The 21,457-nt window shown below is 42.2% G+C and overlaps 1 protein-coding gene across 5 annotated transcripts in view; it reads left to right on the top strand.

Moving 5' to 3' along the window:
* Positions 1-21,457, top strand: part of agap3 (ArfGAP with GTPase domain, ankyrin repeat and PH domain 3) — a 118,005-nt gene that overhangs the window by 32,250 nt on the left and 64,298 nt on the right. The window contains exon 1 of one of the 5 annotated variants that reach the window (XM_082513325.1): positions 10,131-10,840. The exons of 2 other annotated variants lie outside the window; for them this stretch is intronic. In XM_082513325.1, coding sequence (XP_082369451.1) covers positions 10,717-10,840 — 124 coding nt within the window. In that variant the 5' untranslated portion in view covers positions 10,131-10,716. Of the gene's footprint in view, positions 1-10,130; positions 10,841-12,344; positions 14,444-21,457 lie in introns of those variants that run through there. 2 more of the 5 variants (XM_082513326.1, XM_082513323.1) reach the window with 2 other exon arrangements.

The following is a 21,457-nucleotide window of genomic DNA, read 5'->3' as shown; positions in this document are numbered from 1 at the left end:
CATTAGGTAGTCTGCGTCAGCGTGCCTGACTACATACCAACACAAAGGAAGAACATCAAAGGATGTGGACTTGTTTGTTACACACTCCTTGGGAAACCCAGTTTTTTGTGTTGTAGCTTATAATAATTTCAGTGGAGCTCATTTAATTTTGAGTATGTTTTCTTTCCTGTTGCATCATTTCCTCAAATGTCCTAAATTCCAAGACTGCATGCTTTTTAGTTTGCTTATATCTTTGACAGGAATTTGCCTGAAAGAAAGAAACAGACTTTTTGCACTCAATTTATCCACAGTGGGTCACAGAATCTGTTACTGACTCAAACAATCAAGGCTTTCTATTCGAAAACTTGTACAAGCATATATCTTATACAAGAATCGTGGCCTAAAATTAAGTTTTTAACTTAATTAAGTTTTTAACTTAATTTTAGGCCACAATTTTAGGCTCAGATGTGATTGGCAGCATGGGGACAAACAGTTGTTGAGCTGGTCACAACTGCTACACAGCAACTGGTCACAAGGTTTTGCAATTAGCCATACCTTCTTTTTAAGTGGCCACAAGCCAAAGGGACAGGAAGTCAGTGACAACCCCCCCCCAAAAAGCATAGCATATGACTGAAGTAATGGTTAGCATTTAACAGTAAACCACACTGTTTTTGATATCTGTCACAATACACATCTACTCAGTAGTTCGCTGCCTTCTCTCCTTTTCTATTGTTATTCCTGACCAGCTTCACCAGCTCTCTGAACGTTACCAGCCCTGTGTCTTTACAACAAAACTGTAGATGAGGCAAAAGCGAGCGATATGCCAGCCATCCTGCAGCTGTCACTCTGAAGAGGCGCAAAACCTGACACTGCGGCTGTGCTCATCTCATTGGCATGCACCAGCAGTGACCAGGCAGTCGGTTCAGACTCAGTACAGACAAAAGGGCCTATCAGAGAAAAGCGACAGCAGGCTTCACGCGCCTTTACCTTTTGATCCCCAAGCACTGACCTTGACTCCCAACTGTTTAAACTGCCTTTGTTGCTGCAGAGGTAAGACAGGAAGGGAATGAGGCTTGGGATCTCTGTTATTTTTTTGCACCATGTGGTAGCTTTCCATCATCGGCCCTGAAACAGTGGTGTGCTATGGCACCTTTCAGCAGGTTTCTCTCATACCTGATTCTTCCTGCTGGGAGCCCAGAAATAGTGCACTGCAGCAGTGTGCTTCTCCTAGGGGTGGGCCGCCATGTGACCTCAGAAACTACCTATGGAGATGCCTGAGTAAAAATAGCAGAGCCGTCATCTTCTGCTAATACTGGAGATCAGGCTGTGTGTGTGTGGGGTGGTGTGGGGGGGCTTCCCCTGAATTTCATTAATCTCAGAGTGTCTGCAGTTATTTATCACGCAGGATTGCATAACAGAGAATCGCATTAAAGAGCTGCATCTTCCCAGAAGTGCGGATGAGGCTGATGCATCTTGGAGGGTTTGAGGTAGCAGGTATTTGTAATGGTCCAGTTAAAGAACAGGTCTCCCTTCTGCTAGGGACTCTGCTGATGCAGTGTTCAGCAAGCACAAGAGGGGGATGGAGGATTGTGGGCGGATAGGACTGAGTTAAGGATGAAGAGATGCAGAAGGAGAGAGGAGGAGGAGGTGGAGAAGAACCAGAAGGAGATCACATTCTTGTGTCATTTCTGCTGCTGAGGATTGTGTTCCTGTAGCCTAAACCTAAAATTCACAGCTCATTAGCCTGCTTATTTCACTTTGGAGTACAGAAAGGAAGATGTGGTGTGCGTGTGGAGTGTGTATGTGTGGCAGTGTGTTTATCATATCGAAACACATTAAACCTTAGTGGCAAGGAAAAAAAAATCAATTGCTGAAAAGTTAGCATGGATTGGAGGTGTAGGAGGTTATGACACTTCAAATCTCAATGAGGCCATAGTGTTGAATAATAATGCACACTGTACATGCTCTGCATACAAGGTGCTTTCTGTTAAATGGATTCAAGAGGACTCTGGAAAATGAAATGTTTAAAACGGGTTAGATCGGCATCTCAAGTGCAACATTGTTCACTCTTGCTCATTAAATGGCCATTTATTGCAATTTAGATGCAATTTTCTTGGCTTTTAATAATTTGTTACAGGTGAGAGGGCGCTAAAATTTTCAGCAAATGGCTCAGTTACTGATATTAGGGCAGGCTACGCCTAACGTCAGTAGCAGTCTGGCTTGGCGAAGAACACGATGTTGACGTCTCAGCAGTGAAAGCGGAGAGATGATGACTGCATCATTCCCATGGATGTTTCAAGGTCTCAACTGTACTTCTGTGGCAGCTGTCTGCCTGGACACTCTCCACAGAAGTGCAGAAGTTATTAAATTAATCTCTTTGGTACAGCAGCTACAGTATGTTCCTCCATTAAACTGACTAGATTGTGACACATCCAGAAGAGAGAAGTCCCCCATGTCTAATAAAGACCACTTGTCAGCATTTTAAAGAATCCAATCTGTGGTTTGGATGTAAGCCCGAAGAAGTGTGATCAGTTAATATAAATTCCAAGTACATTTTATATTTTGCCCGCAGGTCTGTTCACATGATATCTCACAAGCCTTTTGCCCCTCTTAAAAAGAAAATCCCCCCCCAAAACATCAAAGTAATAAAAAAACTGATCAGTGCTGCTTCTGTGCACTTTCTGTTTCGCTGATTTGACGGTGATTTTTAAAAGGTCTCTCGTTCAAGCTTTTACGTGTTTTTGTTCCACCTCGTCTGTGTCAATACCCGACAAAGGCGCTGCGGTAAAATATCAGATGGAGGCACAGAAGCTTCGCATCGAGCTCTCTGCGGTCATGAGAACCGTCAGAAGTTGACAAACGGGGGGGAAAGTGCTGAGCTTATGTGTGTGCGACATATTACCGTTGTTTCCGTGATTAAGCAAAGCCGTTGTGCGTGTCCTAGCTAGTCCATTACTCTCCTGCCATTTTCAGATTTGGCTTACATTGTAACAAAAGCCCTCCAGCAGGCCTCAGTTTTTTGGAGAGCCAAATTGCAGGAAACACTGTTTGGGCACCATTACTCAGTGTCTCCATGTCAAGTCTAATCAGGTCAGGTTTTGTGATTCATTTCGGCCTGCTGCTCGTGCCCACACCATGCTGGACAGAAGCAAATAGCACAGCGAAGTGTTTCCTCCTTCAGTGTACCTGTCGGGGACAGGGTGATAGGCCATTATGTTAAGGGGACCTAAAAATGTTACAAGGAGATGCACAGCTCCATATTGACTTGCACTAATAGAGCTGTCACGAAACTTCACCAAGTAGGATACAGATGTTTTCACTGGTGTCCTCAACTTCTTTGTCATTCAGCCCCTGTAGATAGCAGCTGAGCTGGAACTAAGCCTCTGTGTCTGGCTGTCTGGGTGAGGACGCGTTCTCCTCCAGAATACTGAATGTCTGTCATTTCTGATAGAGGTTCAAAACGTTTACTGCCTTTGATGGATGTTAGTAAGCATGTTTCAATGGCATTCACTCGACTGAGTGCCATTAAACTGGAGCCGCTGGAGTGGGAATTAATTTTCAGTCACCTGTAGAAGTTTGTCTCCCATGGCTTTTCCACAGGCTGAAGATATGAGATTCTCATCAGTCACAGATATGCTAGTTAGGCGAACATAACAACAATTAATCCCACACTGAATGCAGAAATCGACGGTGCGTCAGAATTCTGGAGCCGTTATCTGTTGAAAACAAATTGCGTAACTGTATGCTGTAAGCCAGCAGCACCGAATCTATTCACATGCAGCTTTTATTTTGAAAACCTGGGGTTCATGAACTCAATTCAAAACAAATAAATGCCCCTATTAGCTGCTTCACAGGCGTGCATGAGGACGGGTCACTTGTAGGTATGATTGTATCCCTCCTGACTTCTTGGTTGTTGTTGGTTTTTTTTTAAATTAATTATGTTTTTTAAAGGCGCTGTTGTCAGCTTCATAACGAAGCTCCCAGCTTATTGTTTCAGCATGCATGGGCGGCACAGGAACGGAGACAAAAGGCGTGGGAAATTACATGGGAGCTTGTGCCCGAATGTGTCGCTATTCTTGGCCCTCTTTTTGGAACAGCACAGGAAGAAAAACCTTGAAAAGGAGTGAAAAGACTCGACAGAATCAGACAATATACTGTAGATTCTGTGGTAACGCAGCAGAAAGAAATATGGCCCACTTACGTATTTTGCACAATTACTAGCTTGTGAAGATGGAAAGATAAAGAAAACAGTTATATTGCAATCGGAACTAAAGTAAAAGTCTCCTAATAGTTTCGAGTTGCTTTACTGTGCTTTAGCAAGATGACAGCTGCGATTGGCTGCTCCATTTATTTTTCCAACTGCAGGGTTGCTGCAACAGGATGCCAGTGAGATACAAGAATGAAGCTGAAAGCCAGATGGTGCATGACAAATTACATTTTGCTGCTAGTAGAAAAAGAAAAAAAAAACTGAGGGAAAAGATGATCCAGTGATGATCCAAATATAGTCCAACTCCAAGTTTAAAAAAAAGACCACACAGCTTGATTAAAAGGATTTCTTTCTGTTTAAATTGCTTCTCACAAACCGTGCCCTACCTCTGACCTCTTTTTTATTAAGCAACAGTTTAGCTCACACAGATGTCAGCGAATCATTGCACATCCTAGCCATCGCGGCTCGCTATTTTGAGTGGATTAATTCACTAAAAGCGAGCATATCTCTTATCAGCTTCGCAAAAAAGATCATTGAGGATCGCCTTTATGTAATAACACTCCAAATAATGCTTATATTGCTGCTGCTTGCACATTTCAATAAAGATTACACAATATGTGCAATAGCACATCAAAGCTATTAGATAAAAGCAAGTTCGAAGGCAAGTATGAAAAGATGATACCAGAAGTAAGCGGGGGTTTGCAAACTAATGTGGAGAGGAGGAGGACTGGGAGCCACCAGCCCACACAGATCTGCCTGTAAAAAACAAAACAAAACAACAAAAAACAACAAAAAATGTGCATCTCTCTACAGCTTCCTCCTACGTCTTCTTAGTGGTCATTTTGTCATCTTCTGCAAACCAGTATGTTGCCTCCGTGTTTCCCTGCTCATGCCCAGTTAGTGAATTCCAGGCTGACCTTTCCTGCACGCACTTGTTTCATTCTCTTCTGCCAAGTGTGCAAACCTCATCTTTTCTGCACAGTGAATTACTCCCTGTGGCATCACATGGCCAGTAGTATGTTAGCTGGCAGGGGCGGCTGTGATGATTACATGACACGAAACTCAAAAAGTCAAGTCTCCCGCCTATTCATGCCCCCATGCACATACAGTAGACTTGCAGATACAAAACATAAACACACAGCAAACAAACACTGATCCCTGGTACTGTTTTATTTTCTGTCAAAGGGAACAAGAAAATTAGCAGTGAGCAGCTTGGATGTCAAACATTTTAATTAGGGCTTATACAGCTTAGGTTACGCAACTAATACACACTCTTGTCACTGTCCCTCTCTCCCCCATTCAATCTTGTTGCATTCTCTGTCTCCGTCGTTCTCTCACACACACGCTATACAAACGCACAAGCGCTCGCTCTCAAAACCTGAATTTTAGAGACAGAAGCGTCTGGAATTTTTTCACAGCCTCCCACAGACGTCCTCGAACCTATCATTTTCTCTGCAGTGGAGCAATGGTGACGTATGCTCGTCGCTAGTGCAGCTGAATTTTAAAAAGCTCTCCACCCACGCTCAATACCACTACTGCAAGCATAATTATCATAAACTTTCCTTGCTGTCTGTAGCCCCTTCTGTGTGTGATTCTCTTGACTTAATTCATTTGCAGATATTAATTCAGCATCGATGTGGGGAAAAGAGGAGTGGTGGGGTGAAAGTGGTCTGGTAAATTTATGTCTTTTTCAAAATTGGCAGGTCATTGTGTAATTAGCAGCACTGTGTAATCACCTGGGCGAAGCGCTTGTTTGCATATATATATATATATATATGTTTTTTTTCTTGTGCCCGGAGGTTTGTGTGTTTTTACGTGCACAGATCGGCTTATATCCCTCTCAAACTGTTTGTTTACATTGTGTCCGTGGCTGATTCTTGCTTGGGAATAAATACTGTTGCACAATATTTTTTTAGGGGAGGAACACGTTGTTTTAGTCCTGAGCTGTATGCAGTATTCACCTGTGTTTCTGTGTAGGTTTTATTAGATGTTCTGCAGATGTTTGTTGAGGATTTGCAGATCTTATTTGTGGTTTTTGAGGGAAGCCACCGAGTGCTGAATGTGCCACACAGAGACCTGAATATTCACACTCCAGAATAATTCCCCCTTAAGACTGTTAAGGCAATAATTAATTCGAGGGACAGATTTTTTTTCATTTAATTTTTCGGTTTCGCTTACTTGTCCTTGTGCAAGAGTGGCATAATCAGTCAGGAAATACTTCTGTATTAAAAAGATCTGTTGCATTAAAAGAATGTGAGAGCATGCACCGAAGCAATCTTAAAAATAACAGTTACACTATGATTACTGGTTTTCATTTTCAGTCATGCTTGAATAAATCCCCCCATACCTTCCCTGGATACTGATTCCTGTGATCTCAAGGCTGTATTATCTCCTGATTGCTTTCCAGATTATTTGATTGCTCTGTAAATCTCATATAGTAGTGAGTTTTGCATAGCCAGTAAAGGTTATATATGTGAGATGTTACTGATATAGTTCCCATTTTCTCCCCCAGTTGCCCTACTGACTCCTGGTCTGTGTAGAGCAAAATTGGGTCTACAGAGGGGTTTTTTAGTGTTAGCACAACTGTTATTATCTCTAGATCTAAATACAGCGTGGAAACAGTAGAAAGAAAGACGTGCAGCTGTGTGAAAACTGACTGCTATGAGTTTGGCATCATTATTTTGCAATATGCAACTGTCTGGAAATCATGCCAGTGATGATTAACGGAGCTGATAAGCTTGGAAGGACATAATTTTGAAGGATTGGGCAATTTGGAACCTGTTCTCATTTCTCATCTCCACCTAAAGCTCCAGGTTAAAACCAACAAAATTGCTTGTTTTTACTGACACATTCTTGCCAGCTAAAATCTTGTTTTCATGATCACTGAGGTAAAGCCCAGATTTTAAACGGGTTGGTTTACTTGAGAGTCAGCCAGGGAATTTAAAGACAATTGACTTCAGTCACTATGTACTGATTTCTGGTTTCTGCTTCTGTAATATTACAGAAGATTCACCTTACAGGCACAGAGTTCAGTTCAGGTTTACATGCTTTGTCTGCCCTGTGTATACGCTTAAGGAGCTACATAGTTTAAAATGCAATCATCCAATTTTATTAAAGATTAAAATTGGTGTTATCAACCTTAAGTTTCCCATGTTTTAATAAATCCTTGTTCAGCCTTATATTTTTTAAAACAAGTGGTCGCTTGGAAACTGTTCCAACCAGTCTTGCCATGTTCAGTCTTTTTTTTCTTTTTTCTGAACCAGGTCAACTGGCAGCACGTTACGTTTAAATGCTAAAGCTTCAGCTAAGCTGATTTGAATACAGTTATCACTAAGATCTTGAAGGAAGCCACACGGGTTCCACTTCTGTCAGCAAAGAATAGGAAACCGAGGCAGCAGTTTACATGAGCTCACCAAAATTGGAAAATGACAGATTACAAATTTGTTGTTTGGCCTGATGGATCTCATTGTGTCATTCAGATGGTGGGGTCAGAATTAAATAGCATGAAAGCATGGATCCATCCTGCTTTGTATCAATGGTTCAGGCTGGTGGTGTAATGGTGTGGGGATATTCTCCTGGTGCACTTTTGGCCCCTTAGTACCAAATGAGCATCTTTTCACCACCACAGTCTACCTGAGTATTGTTGCTGATCATGTCCATCCCTTTATGACCACAGTGTACCCATTTTCTCATGGCTGCTTCTGGTCAGGATAACACGCAGTGTCACAAAACTCGAATGATCTCAAACAAGTTTCTTAAACATAACGATGAGTTCGATGTACTCAAATGGCCTCCACAGACATCAGATCTCAAGCCAATGGAGCATCTTAGGGATGTACAACTGACAAATCTGAAGCAACTGTGGGAAGCTATCATGTTGATATGATCAGAATGTCTGACGAGTGTTTCCAGGATTTATGCCATGAAGAATTAAAGCAGTTCTGAAGGCAAAACAGGAGTCCTCCCTATTTGTGAGGTGTACCTAATAAAGTGTCCGGTGATGGCGTTATTCTGACGAGTGCTCTGAGAATTGTTTTTTGTATTAACCCAAACTACACCCCAACCTTCTCCCTTTTCTCTATCAAAAGAGCACAGCACTTTTTCTTGCACTTTTTGGAAATCCAGAAGATGCCACCAGGATTCCTTTGTTATTAGAGCCTCAGGCAGTCTTGCATGAGGTCAATTAGCAATTCCGAGCTCCTGTGTTTCGTCTGTGATGATGATGATGATGATGATGATGATGATGATAATCACAGTACCTGACTCTCTCCAGTGAGGGCAAACATCTCTTCAATCAAGGGGTATTTCTGATAGCTCTGAGTAATTTTCTCCTGTTTCTCCATGCTGCGCTTCCCGAGCAATATATTACATTCACATGTTCACACGAGGCTATATTTAAAGCGTGACATCAACACCTATGAAAAGTCATGAACATTTCTGTTCTCATTAAAGCTTGTTAGTCACTGTGGCAAACTTTGCCACCAATTTGTCACACAGAGCTCAGTTTGAAAAGTTCTGAATAAATGTATTTGTGTTTTTTAGAAAGCAAACAACACTGGAGTTTTTTTTTCTTTCTCCTTTCTCCCCTCATACGTAATGCTGGAGAATACCGGATGCCTGAGGCTTGAGCTGTGCTGATGTGTGAATGAGGTCAGCAAAAAACCATATTCGAGAAGAGTTGGGCTACAGCCTGCTACCTGCCGAGTGCTAATTATAATAAGTCGGGAGGCCGCCTTCAGTCTCTCTTCCTGTCACCCTGTTTGCCGGAGGAAGCAAACCGTCTCCGCCAAGGAGTTTACATATGTACGCGGCCGTCTTCCTCACACTGACTCATGTTCTAATACTGACGAGGAGTTAGTAAGCTTTACTCATGTGGCTTGAATGCATCATGCAATCTGCTAGACAGCACCAGTGTTTGTCGCACAGTGTCTGCGTCTTATATAAACACACTAGTTCTGACTGTCTGCTATGTCTGCTGTTGAGACATTTCCGTTATGTGTGTGTGAGTCTGTGTGTGTTTCCAGCTAATGGTTATCCAGACATCATCACAAGCCCCAAAACTGCTTGAGTCTTCCAGATAAGTGATGTTGCTGTAAAAAAAAAAAAAAAGGCCTTCCCAATTCAGCCTCTTAGTTACCCCGGGCTTACAGGGCCACAGAGACCAGTCTGAGTGAAGCTTCTTAGTTTTGAAAGTTTTCTTTGTGTTATGAAATACTTTGTTATTTTAATGTAACTGATATAATGTTATAATTAGGATGCAATTCCTTAGCGACGTGACTGCCCCCCACTGGAAATGTGGTATATTGTGTCAAATGATCTAATATGAAGAGAAATACTGCTGACTGGCAAAAGCCTTGATTGAATTCGATTAGAAAGTGAAGGCGAAAACCCCAACAGGCAGTCTAATTAGGGATTTGACGAGATTGTCCAGTCAAATTTTATAATGATGCCTGCTTTGAATTCAATTCTGATGCCGCCATAATAACAAAAATGAAAGTACTGTAGAGATGATGTGCACGCTGTATTTGTGACACATTTAAAATATAATGTCGTCTTATGGGATGCTGGAAAAGTACCAAAGGGGTTTTTTGGGATGTTAACCTGACAAAGAAAGATTCCAAACGTAGCTTATAGGTGAGATAATAATCGCATGGCGAGAAAATTGTCTTGCAAAAGCACAGAGCGTACCTTTCTGTTGCTGAACGACTAAGGAATGTAGCCTAAGAAAAATTGAAAGAGAAACTCAGGTCGGGGTGTTGGCAAAACAGCTACGCCTGTGTTTGACAAGGTGACGCACAGAAATGAGATAAACGGCCAACACACACAGTATGACCTCCGCTTACAATCAGGCAGATGTGTACACATACACACAGGGAGATACAGACGCAGAGGGTAATTCTGAAACCTCAGAACATGCCAATCCAGTTTTTCAGAAAAGGTTTTCCCTCCACCTTCCATCAAGATACAGTTTCAAGACGGAGAAATATTTAGCTGCAGGACAGGGTTAAACACAAGAGAGGCTCTGTTACCTGGTCAGCACTTTGAAATGCCAGGATTTACCGCAGCACAGGTTTCCTTTGGACCGGACCACAACAAAGACAACAGGATAGTGGATTAACTTTAATCCTATCAGGACTTCCTATGTAGGACCCTGCTAACCAACACCTGCATTAAGGAAAGGACTCAAAGGGAGCGATACCACATGGCCTTTCTGGGCCGCCTCCTCGGACTGTCCATTAGCCACTCCGGCTTCTGCTTGTTACCACAATATCAGGCTGGCATGGAGTGCGTGCCAGAAATGACAAAATAGGTTTTTTTTGGTTTCTATGCTGGACAGAAAAAAACTGGGGACTAACTGAGCTGCAGATGTCAACAGAAATGTCTGAAAGAAGCAAAGGAAGATAAAAACCCAGGAGTGGCGCAATGAATCAAAGATGATCAATAATCTGAACGTGGATTCAGGCACCTAAATATCTTTGTTTCTTTTTGGTTATATCACGGAAAAGTGCCTCTGAGGTTATAGCTAGAATATGTTGATGTGCTTCGGGAGTCGCAAGCAAACTCGAGACCGGCACGAGATCCAGTGGAGTGAAAAGGACCGTTTACTCGACGATGAGACCCACATCCTTTCAAACCCCTGCTTCCTAGACACAGGTAAAGGCCGAAATTACAACCTCTGACAGCCTGATATGGGATTCAACTTTGCTGCTGTACTTGCTCACTTCAGATTTTTCTGACGGTGCACGCGCATGGTTAGAGTTTCCTGTAACAATATCTAAAATGCTTTTGATTGTTTTCATTCTAACACCGCTGAGTCAGTTGATAAAGAGACATAAGGGAGAAAGAAATGTGCCAAGAAACACTTCAAATATCAGGAATATCACACGTACTGTAGATGGCACACAACGGCAATAGCAATTGGAAGACTTTAGGGAGACGTTACGAAAAAACAAAATCAGTTCAAGTCAAATGCTGTTGAGATTTAGCGTTTGGCACAAACTGCAGCAGTTGGGCTGTAACTTTCTGCCTCCCGGTTATTCTGGTTTCCCCACAGTGATGCACTCAAGGAATGGCCACTTGTTGTTGTTGTTGTTGTTATTCTTCTTTCCTCATAAGCAGTGTTGTTAACTTCTGATTATGCATCTGTTTTAGATATATGTTTTTTGTCCAGGCAAATCACACCAGCTTTGAATGGTTATCCAGCCGATAACAGTACATGCCCAGTGAACATTTTCCCTTCCAGTGTGCTTTCTCTTGTTGACCACAAAGGGGCAGTGTTCCAGTCTTAACCACACTGGGTGCTGCAGAGTTGTGGGGGTAAAATCTGCCTTGATTCTTTGTGGTGCATGGCTGTCTAAATGAGCTCTGCCCATTACGCTGCACTAATGCACCAGAAGATTGAATAGGCCACGTAAGGCTGCTCAGTCTTTTTATTCTCTGCATTTAATCGAATGCCAGCATTCTCAGTAGCTCAATGTGCTAATTTTCTCAATGAAGTTAGATGCAGGACTGCCCACGCAGTGAATGTGTAATTATGTTTAGATTCAGAGAATGCCATTTTACATAATGTCCAATGTACTGCTTTCTGCCATGGTAACCATTAGTGCTTTAAAAAGAACAAGTTCCTCAACAAAAATAGCTGTCAGCCAATCTTGGAATTAAGTTAAGCTCTCCCATTGAGTGTAGGCTGTATAGTGGGAGCCACTGGAAGGTTGGTGTGTGGTTGTGTGGGTACTCCCATGTTACTCCGTGGCTGTGCTGCATTAGTATTCTCATAGATCCTGGAGCGAGGGAGACATTTTGACTTCTGCGTCCCCGTAAAAGTGTTTAAAACCTAAGCAGCGTATCCCCAAAGCTGATGTGTTTAGGTGAATCAGTCAAGTGTCTAAATAAATACGAGAAAGTTTATAGTTTATTCTTTTCTTCTACCATTGGTCAATCCAAATAAAATGCCCACTTATGGCTGTTTCTTGTGGCTTGTAGTCTGTATATATCAGTGTGTAATCAGCAGAGTCTTATCTCGATCCTGTGTGTTCACTTTTGTCTGTTTATACCTCCGGGGGCTGTTAGCAACTCTGGTGAAATCATGAGGGCGTGTTCAGTGTCCTTGGGATCCACTCCTTGTTTTCCATGTGTCCCGGGGGTTGGAAGGCAGCTGAAAGTTCAAACAGAGACACACTCCCTCATGCTCTACATGGCAAGAGCTCAGAGATTAAGGGGTTTCTCTGCACCGCCAACAACAGGGATTGCTCGCAGTTTGCAACTTGCCAAAGAAGAAGGATGATTCAGTTTTTTTGAGCTGTAACTTTTGTGTCTGTTACAGATATGCCTTTGTTGCAAAATCAGCAGTTAAAGTTTTGTTTTTCTTCTGTGCATCTACTTGCTCGAGACAGGTAGAATAGAGCGGAGCAAAAAGCAGCTACCATCTAAATGCCTGTTTGATTCTGCTGAGGAAAGGAGCCAGAGGATGCAGGTGGCAGCGAGGCTTTGAACTAACTTGTTTGAAGTTGTTTTTTTTTTTCTTTCCTCATGTCAAAGGTGAAAGATTATACCTGGCAGAGGAATTTAGTCTTCAAATGAAGGACTTCATGAGCTGAATCTCAACTCTCTGGCAGAATGTAACACACTGGTTTCAGTGTGTTAATGAGGATGATTGTGTGAATCCGTCTGAATGAAGTGTGATGCTTTTCCTTAGCAGTGGGAACGTGGATGTGACCCCAAGGAGTACAGCTATAGAACAGCAGCAGCAGGAGATAACTGTATACCAAGTCTCTGTAATCTTGAAAGAAACACATACAGATGCACCGGTGTCAGAGCTGGAAATGGGCCAGGTCACTCACACCCTGGTTGGGAATTGTCAGCCAAATGGAGAAATGACTTGTATAGTCCAAATGGAGAAAAGCCCGAGGTTGGGCAAGGCACAGCACGAGCTCAGCAGGTGGCTCTCCCTCAGTAGCGCCGGGAGGCATAGAGAGGAGGTAGTGGTGGAGGAGGATGAGGAGGAGTTGGAGGAGGTGATTGCGGGAAAAATGAAGACAGACAAGTTTTTTAAACCACCTTCAAAATACACAGGAAACTCCTTACTGCTAACAGCTCAACCAGACGCCAAGGAGCAGCTCATTCAGAGCTCAACATCGTGCTCTGCCACCATCCAGGCTAAAGGACTTGTTCATGGGAATCATGACAGTGCACCAGGAAGAAGGTCTCTGCCTTGGGCCCTGCTACGAAGGTCACATCAGGATGAAGCCCTGCTCGGCAGAAGGACGATGAGCATGTATGACGGTCCGGTCAAGGTCCAAAGAGATCGTCAGCCCGAACAAGAACGACGGCTGCTAAGGCCCAGGAGCGTTTGCATGCTTCCAGGCGCAGTCGCAGTTCTGCCAGAGCCCCAAGCCCAGGAATCCTGCAAATGGACAGGAAGTTTAGACAGCCACCAGCACAGGAGCAGGAAGGCTGAGCTAAGAGCAGTGGATGGCCTCAATCCTGTTGTGGCTCAACGGCCATCAGGCCCTGCGGAGGTGAACCTTAGGGTCCGCCAGAGGAGCTGGAAGCCCAGGCCCGTCAGTATGACAGTACTGGAACTAAAAAAGAGGGGCTCTGATGATGAGATAAACAGCGAGAGGAGTGGCAGCCACAGAGGTGGCGAAGGAGAGGGATTTTTCAAAGGAGGCTTACGACGGAAACTGTTTGGCAAAACCTCTCAAGAGAAGAACAAGGAAAAGCAAAATGACAAAGATGCTAAAATTTCCCCCAAAAACAACAAATCTGATACTTCAAGAAGTACACTGAGCTCTTTAAGACGGAGTTTTAGTCTGCGAATCAGGAGGACTCGTCCTAGGGATTTGGGTCCTGGGGTAGAGTCAAAGGAGTACTCTCAGACTAAAAGTACTGCTGAAGAGGCAACGATGCCTCCTCAACCCTTCTCGTACCTCACAGGAAGAAAGATTTCAACTTCCAGTGATCAGACGGAAGATGGAGGCATGCAGTACATTCAGTATCACAGCAGGGGGAAGGTCAAGGTAATGGAGGTACCTCTCCATCCACCAAAACTGACTTCCAAACCAGTTCAGGAAGAACAAAGTATATGGCAGCTCATAGCAAACCGTTTCAGGAGGAAAGACCAGCCAAGCAGTGGCAAAAGTGAAATTCAGCAGTCCCAAAGCAAAGACAGTGGTCAATATCCCCAGACTGGGAATAATAAGTCACAGCCTGTCACCATAGAGACTCTGGCAGGCATTGACTCCCACAAAGGTCAAGGTAAGACCTGCAAGACTGCTGATTTATTTCTCAGCTCAGTGCTCCATTTTATATACCCCCTCTTGCTCACTGCACAGAAAGTTACAGCTCGAGAGAAATAAGGAAGTGCACTTTTTTTAGGCCAAGCAAATGAAAAACATGTGGGGGAATTGTGAGTTTGGATGGCATTCAAAAAAAGTCCAAAGAGTCCTTTTGGAATTTCTATTTCGGGTATTTTATTTCTCCAGTGTTTTTCATGTGTGAACCTCAGTTCGTGTGCACATGCACAGCAATTACTTTGCCTTCTTTGAGGTTTTTGTAGTTCAGTCAAAAAGTAGGTGAAGTGAAATCACCAGTGACTGCAAAGAACACATGATAACAGTTTGTTTTACAGAGGGGCGGCTGTGGCATAACACAGTCCCCGTGCTATCTCTGTGTTATCCTGACCCAGGCCTGCTTATTGGTCTCTCAGAGACGCAGCTTAAAGAAGTAGCATTAAAGCAGTTAGTGGCTGTAATGGGGATGCATTTGGCAGTCTCGCAATGCTAAATTAAGAGGGCTTACATACTGTAATGATGGGGAGAGGAGCAAACGACTTAAGCGCTGTGTTTAAAGGTTAACTCTGACAGTGAAGTGTGTTTGTCCAGTTGCCTGGAAGAGCAGGCAGAGAGGCAAATATTTGTAACTATCTGAATTAATGGCTGTGATTTGCTGCGTTTTGTGCGTCAAGCTCCAATTTCACACCTTTTCAAAGAGACCTAATTAGTCGTCTGTGACAACCTAATAACTTCCCCCGATGTCAAGTTGCACATGTCATGTATATATTCGCAACTTTTGAACCAGCAAAACATTTCTTTTGTTTTAATTTTCATGTTAAATTGAGACTCATGAAGGGGCTGAGGTCAGACTTGTTAATCTCTTGTCTGTTTGTATTCTCCCATGACACGTTACCAAGGATACCTATTGATTTGTTTTCCAGAGTCAAGTGGTATTTGTCCATTTCTTCCACTGCAGTCAGTCAGTCAGTCAAGCTTCAGGAATGTAGGTGTGCCGATCAGCTTCAGTTAAGCTGGGTGTTCAATGCCCTGGGCGGGACTCTGCGCTTGTTGCTACCTGCCTAACTGTTGGTCTTAAAGTAAATTAAATCCAGAAAAGCCGAAGCCCAACTCTTCTGTGACTGAACGCTTGCATACACTCAGGCTGTACTTGAGTGTGTGTATGACGTTTGGGTGGAGGAAGGGAGTTTAACAGGGGGAAGAGTTTGAGGTGTCCCCACCCCCACCTGTCGAGTAAACAAAGCCATCCTGTTGGATCCAGGAGTGGCCAGTGAACTGTGTGCTGAAATGGGGAGTGGGGTGTGGTCTCTGGGGTCCTTAGAGTCGGAGAAGCAGTGTAGGTGGTCAGCGGTGCACATGTGTAGCAGAGGTTGAAATACTGCAGTGGTGCTGCAGATAGAACTCTACAGTAACCTGTACTCTAACCTGTCAATGTAGCTTGCAGACAGGAAAACACTCAGTGATGGGTATTTTTTGGAGTTACCTTTTAGAGAAGAAAATCCCCCCCACGAAGGTGAAATCCAGACTCATTTATCTTAAATCTGACACAAAATATATTCATGAGGATGGAATTCCCTTTGTTTCCCTTTCGCTTTGCCTCCTTCGATATTAATTCATGTGGTGCTTCCTGTATGTGCTTTACCTTTCAGATGGAGTGGGCCTTACTTTAAAACCTGCAGAGGGAAAAATAATTAGAAAAAAATGCTTTTGTTTTTGGCGTTCATATCAGCAGGTGTAGTTGAGTCCCCAGCAGGTAGCTATGTTCAAGATAAATACACTTTCAGGGGAAGTTGAATAAACAGTGACACAGCGATAATGCCCTCTCAGCTGCAGCAGGACACATAGGGAGACGGCAAGATATTGAAAAACCACTGAATCGCAGACAGTCTGGTTAGGAGCAGAGGGAAATCTGTTAATAACTGAATGTAACTTGTATATGAGCAGCTGCCACTGCAAATCTCAGCTCCAGTACATTGTGTTTTTCAGAACTGTGGCTCATTTGAAGCAGGATCCTGCTGTTTCACCAAGAGGTCTACCAACCATTTGCCAAAAAAGCTGCAATTTGTGGATCTTCTCTAACTTTGCTTTCAGTTTCATTCATGCATGACTGATTCCTTTGGTTTTTGTTCTTTTTTTATTATTCCTTTTTGTAGCTGCAACGATAACCTCTGGCACATTCCCTTCTTAATTTGACAAACTGAGTCCGTCAGCCTGGGCATTCCACTGCAAGGCTTCTTGAAAACCCAATTTGCAAATCTCATGTTAAATGTGAATTGGGATGTCCAATTTATTTTAAGGGGAAGTGATCAATGCCTTTCTGCAGACAACACAAGGCTCTGGGAGCTTTAAGTAGGCCAGACCATCCAGGTTGCATTAGACGAGCTCGGGGTAAAGATTTTCCCCTTGTTCTCTGGTGACTGTGTTTGTCACTTACCTAATTTGATGGAAATGACTGGCTTGTGCTTGGGAGCTCAGCAGAAGAAAAGTAAGAGCTCTTATGCTTGTTTTTTTCTGTAATTTCTTTCTTTTTCTTTTTTTTTTGTAGAGCTACAGAAAGAAGATGCTGCAGGACCGTCTTTGTCATGACATGCATGATAAAAGTAGCCAGACAGGGAATGTCAGTTGGTGAATCATCAGAGTAGAAACACTAATTGCTAGCTAAATTCTCACTCTGTAATTCATGACGGAAGGAAAGTATGGTTGGAAAGTTGGTCAGAGTAAGAGTGGAAGTTTAGATCTCAAGGTTGTCCTCTCTCGTTCCCCAAAAAACCACTTCAGATTCACTGCACATTGGCACGCATGCATGCATGTGCATACGCACGGACTTGCTGCTCACATTAGATTTTCTTTTCTCATGGAATAAGTTGGGGCTTCGCTTGTGCTTCGCTACCCTCAGACTGAGTGGTCATTTTTATCTGAGCAGACGTGAGCAGCGAAGTGAAAGACCTGACAAACATGCTGCCAACAGTTTTACCCTCACAGAGACAAAGACACTGGTGTCCTCTGTAGGCATCGCGAGTCCCGGGGCTCCCTTGTTTCCATAGGCATTCTGGGACACAGCGATATGGGGATGGTCATATTTAAAGAATGACGTAATGCTGACCACATGGATTTAATTAGGGGTTTTTCTTTTAGTGGGGGAACAGTTCGGTTCCACTTTATCTCTTTCGGGATGGCAAATTTCAGGCATCTTCACCATGATGCTGTTTCTTTGTTGTGTTCTTGATTTCAATATTATTTTAGTGAAAGGCACTCATTTTCTATTGCTTCCTTTTGTTGTTATTATTGTCTGTGAAAGAATAAGTGGTGCTATTTTCCGGTAGTCAATGCGGTGCTCCAGAGAGGAAGCGATTGTCAGTGGCCAACAACACAATTTCTGCATTGACCTGCGATGACCCAAAATTTCCCTTCATGGCTACACGTTAGTTGGGTTGAGTTTAAAATACTCCTTGTTTAAAATCTGAAAATCATGTTTTTTGGGGGCTTCATTTATCAAATATTATTCTTTATTCATTCTGCTTTATTTCACTAATAACCAGTTCTTCATTAAAAGGACAATCTAGGAACTACTTGCTAATTATATTACTGTACTGACGAAAGCATCTATGTACCCATGATGGCAGGCTTGTGCTAATGATACAGTAACAGGATGTAAACATTAGATGGGCTGTGATGAGACAGTAGAAAGAAAATAGTTCCTATATGAAAGTGCCGGACCATTCTAGTAACAAGGTCATGATACCACGTTTGACAAAAACATATTTGTTGGCACTTTAAGTACAACAAAAAAAGCTGCGTTGAGTTCCATTATATTCAAGAGAAAGCAGATATTACTACAGCCAGTATAAATGACTCACAATCTAGTCAGATAAATAGCAATGCAGCCCAGAGGAACATACAGAAAGTTTGAGTTTGGGTGAGCTGTTAACAAAGCCTGAAAGACTGGCACCTTAAGATGGGTTCATGTAATTGCCATTTTTGAGCATTACCGCTGGTTGACCTTTCAATAACAAGAAACAGGAACTGTAATAAAATGGGGCGGCAGCCTTATCGGAGATCGCCCCAGAGAGCCGTGACCTGCATTGAGTTTCCTGCACTTAAAAACTGAGGCAGTTTGGATGTCTCCGCTCATGTTCTGACATGTCAAACCCACACTGAGAGGGCTTAACTGGAGGCGTGCTGTTTAAAGACTCCTCTGCTCCAAACAATGGTTGGTGAAAGGCCCCTGTGTTCGGGATGCACTCTCCTCTCCCACAACAAGTGAGACATCCACAGCAGAGTGACGCTCTTTGTAAATGGATTGGAGAAAAAGTCAAGATTTTAACTGATTTTTGTTTTTGTGGGGTTTTTTTTAATGGACAAGTCAAGGGGAATTTTTGGCTCATGTCTCCCCGTCTATGAGTCATTTATGCTTTTAGCATATTTTGGAAAAAAAACCCTGAAACATGTCCTATAATGACACTGGGGTCCTTACTGTTTATGCTTTGTGTCTTTTCATATTGGCATCGCCTGCAGCAAAAAGAAAAACCGCCATAGCTGTGTAATGATGGTGTGCGAGTAGTTTAATTGTTATGGTTTAGAGATGTGGAGGGGGTTACCTGTGCAAGGCGGCATGTAGGCTCCTGTATTAGAGATGGTATCTTATTTGGGAGGTTCAGATGGCAAGAAAGCCTTGATCCAAAACAGGAAGGTGGTCTTTGTTCTAATAGATGTTATGACACATAGCTGTACTCCATCTCTGTGGGAAATGGGCACAGCTTGTGGAGCTGTCATTTGTGTTTTTAGTTCTGAGGGTTCACATTGTACTTTATAGTGTTCTGCCCTTTTTCAGAGCTCTATTATCTAGTCAATGTCTCCAAATGTCACTGGTAAACCTACCATGCTGAATCAAGCCTGATAATAACTGCCTTTTAAAACAGATTAGCAAAATCCCCTCCTAAGATTGGGCTGTACATTGAAATGGCCTTCACAGACTGCATTAACTACTTCTTCACACTTGTGTTGTGTACAAATAAACAAATCTAGAGGAAACAGAAGAGTCGGACAGATTGAAAATCGTGGGGATCGATCCATCCATCCATGCATTTTCTTAACCACTTATTCAAATCAGAATCTGGCGGCTGGAGCCAGCTGACATTAGCTGACAAGCAGGGTAGTGGCTCTTGGGGCTTCATCTAATATCGCCGTTAGTTTTTGGTTTAAGTTGCTTTAATCAAAGTGCTTCTATCATTGAACTAAGCCTGAAAAACTGGCACCTTAAGATTCCTTATACTCTGAATGCAGGGAACAGTTTTTCCAGGTATCCGTTGTAACCAGCAGATACCTGGTCCAAGGTATTTTGTGATGTTTACAAATGGAGATAAACTTTTTAAAAAGTTAATTCGTCTTCAGATGTTAGCTGATGAATTTAAGATTGCATTTCAGTAAACGGGGTTCCACTTTTGAGGGGACCTGCATGCAGCTAAGGCCTGCTTGGATTTGATTGGTCGATTGAATTTGAACTAGGAGCGGACTATAGACTGAAACCAGAAAGCTTCCAGCACTAGAAATCACCAGAAGGTTCGAATTCAGCTCATTCATATGCAGATATGTTTCTGGAGGATTATAAAAAAAATCCTACTTTATGCAAATTATTATCACAGAAATATGAGATGCACTGATTGTAATTTTCTTGGCTGATTTTTATTTCTTATTTATTTATTTATCTACTGATTTATTCATTTAGTTATTTATTTAATTTTATTTTTGCTTATTCCAGTTTTCTAAGCTCTATAAGGGACAGCTTATACAAAAAAATCAACTTTTTTTTTCTATGTGGGATATTTTTACACTAAAATAAATTATTACGTTTCTTAATTTCCCACAAACTGGACATGATAGACTCTCACTGAAAGAACTGAGAATAAAGCTACAGATAATTAGCTAAAATGGGTTTCTATACATTTGCCTTTACTTGACATATTTTACCCTACCAAACAAAAGCAGGTTTATCAGATTTATATATCAACACAAATGCAAGTTACATAAATAATATAATAATTATGTTTATAACTTCATCAGATAGCAGCACGTGGAACCTTTGCTCTTTTTTTTTTTTTTTACTTGGCTAAACAATTTTTTTTCTTTTGTTCCTGCTTTGAGCCCTTGCTCATACCGAGTCTGTAGATACTGAGCTCTGGATAGCTTTAGCTTTAGCCACTCTTCCTTTATTAGCCTCTTTAAAATGTCCATGTTCAGCTGGGTGAGGGTGATTTAAGTGTCTCATTAGGTTTAACATTTCATGGCGGTTCCTCCATGGTTTACTTTGGCCAACTTTGTGTCTTCCTCAGAGCTCAGTAATGGCTGTGAGCAACTATTAGCCTGTGCTGCTGTGCACATGTTGCACATGCATAATCAGACATATGTGAGGCTGTCCTATTGGTCACCAGTCAAGAACACAGCATGACTGTATCTTTTTCTTTTTACTTATTTAAAAATTCTACTTTTTTAAAGTTTTTTTTTTTTTTACCTGTCTTGTCCAACAGCATTTATTATCATAATTATGATCTGAATTCACTGTTTGCCATACAAATTTGGTTTGCCTAAACTCTATAAATAATGTTTTAATAATTCATATATTTGTATTATTATTCACATAGGATATGTGTAATTTAGCAATGCCAAAGCTGACAAGCAGGGAGGGGTTGAAGTGGTAAAGAGAAGAAGGGGGGAAATTAAAGAAAGATAAAAGAACAATGAGGGAAAATAGGAAAAAGGTAAAAATAAAAGGACAAACATTAGAACACGACAGGCCAAATGGCTATATATTCATAACTACACAACTTTTTCACTAAAGTTGGCTCTATCTATCTGCCATAAAACTTTGATTCAGTGGTTCTGGTTAACATGTGTGCAGGAAATCTTTTTTTTAAAAAGGGCAACAACCCCACAATTCCTTTAAAAATGTTTTACTGTAATTGACTGCTGTGTAAGTCGAAAT

The sequence above is a fragment of the Aulonocara stuartgranti genome (genome assembly GCF_965226115.1).
Source record: "Aulonocara stuartgranti genome assembly, chromosome: 18".
Lineage (NCBI taxonomy): Eukaryota > Metazoa > Chordata > Actinopteri > Cichliformes > Cichlidae > Aulonocara > Aulonocara stuartgranti.
This window is presented reverse-complemented; position numbering and strand designations above follow the sequence as displayed.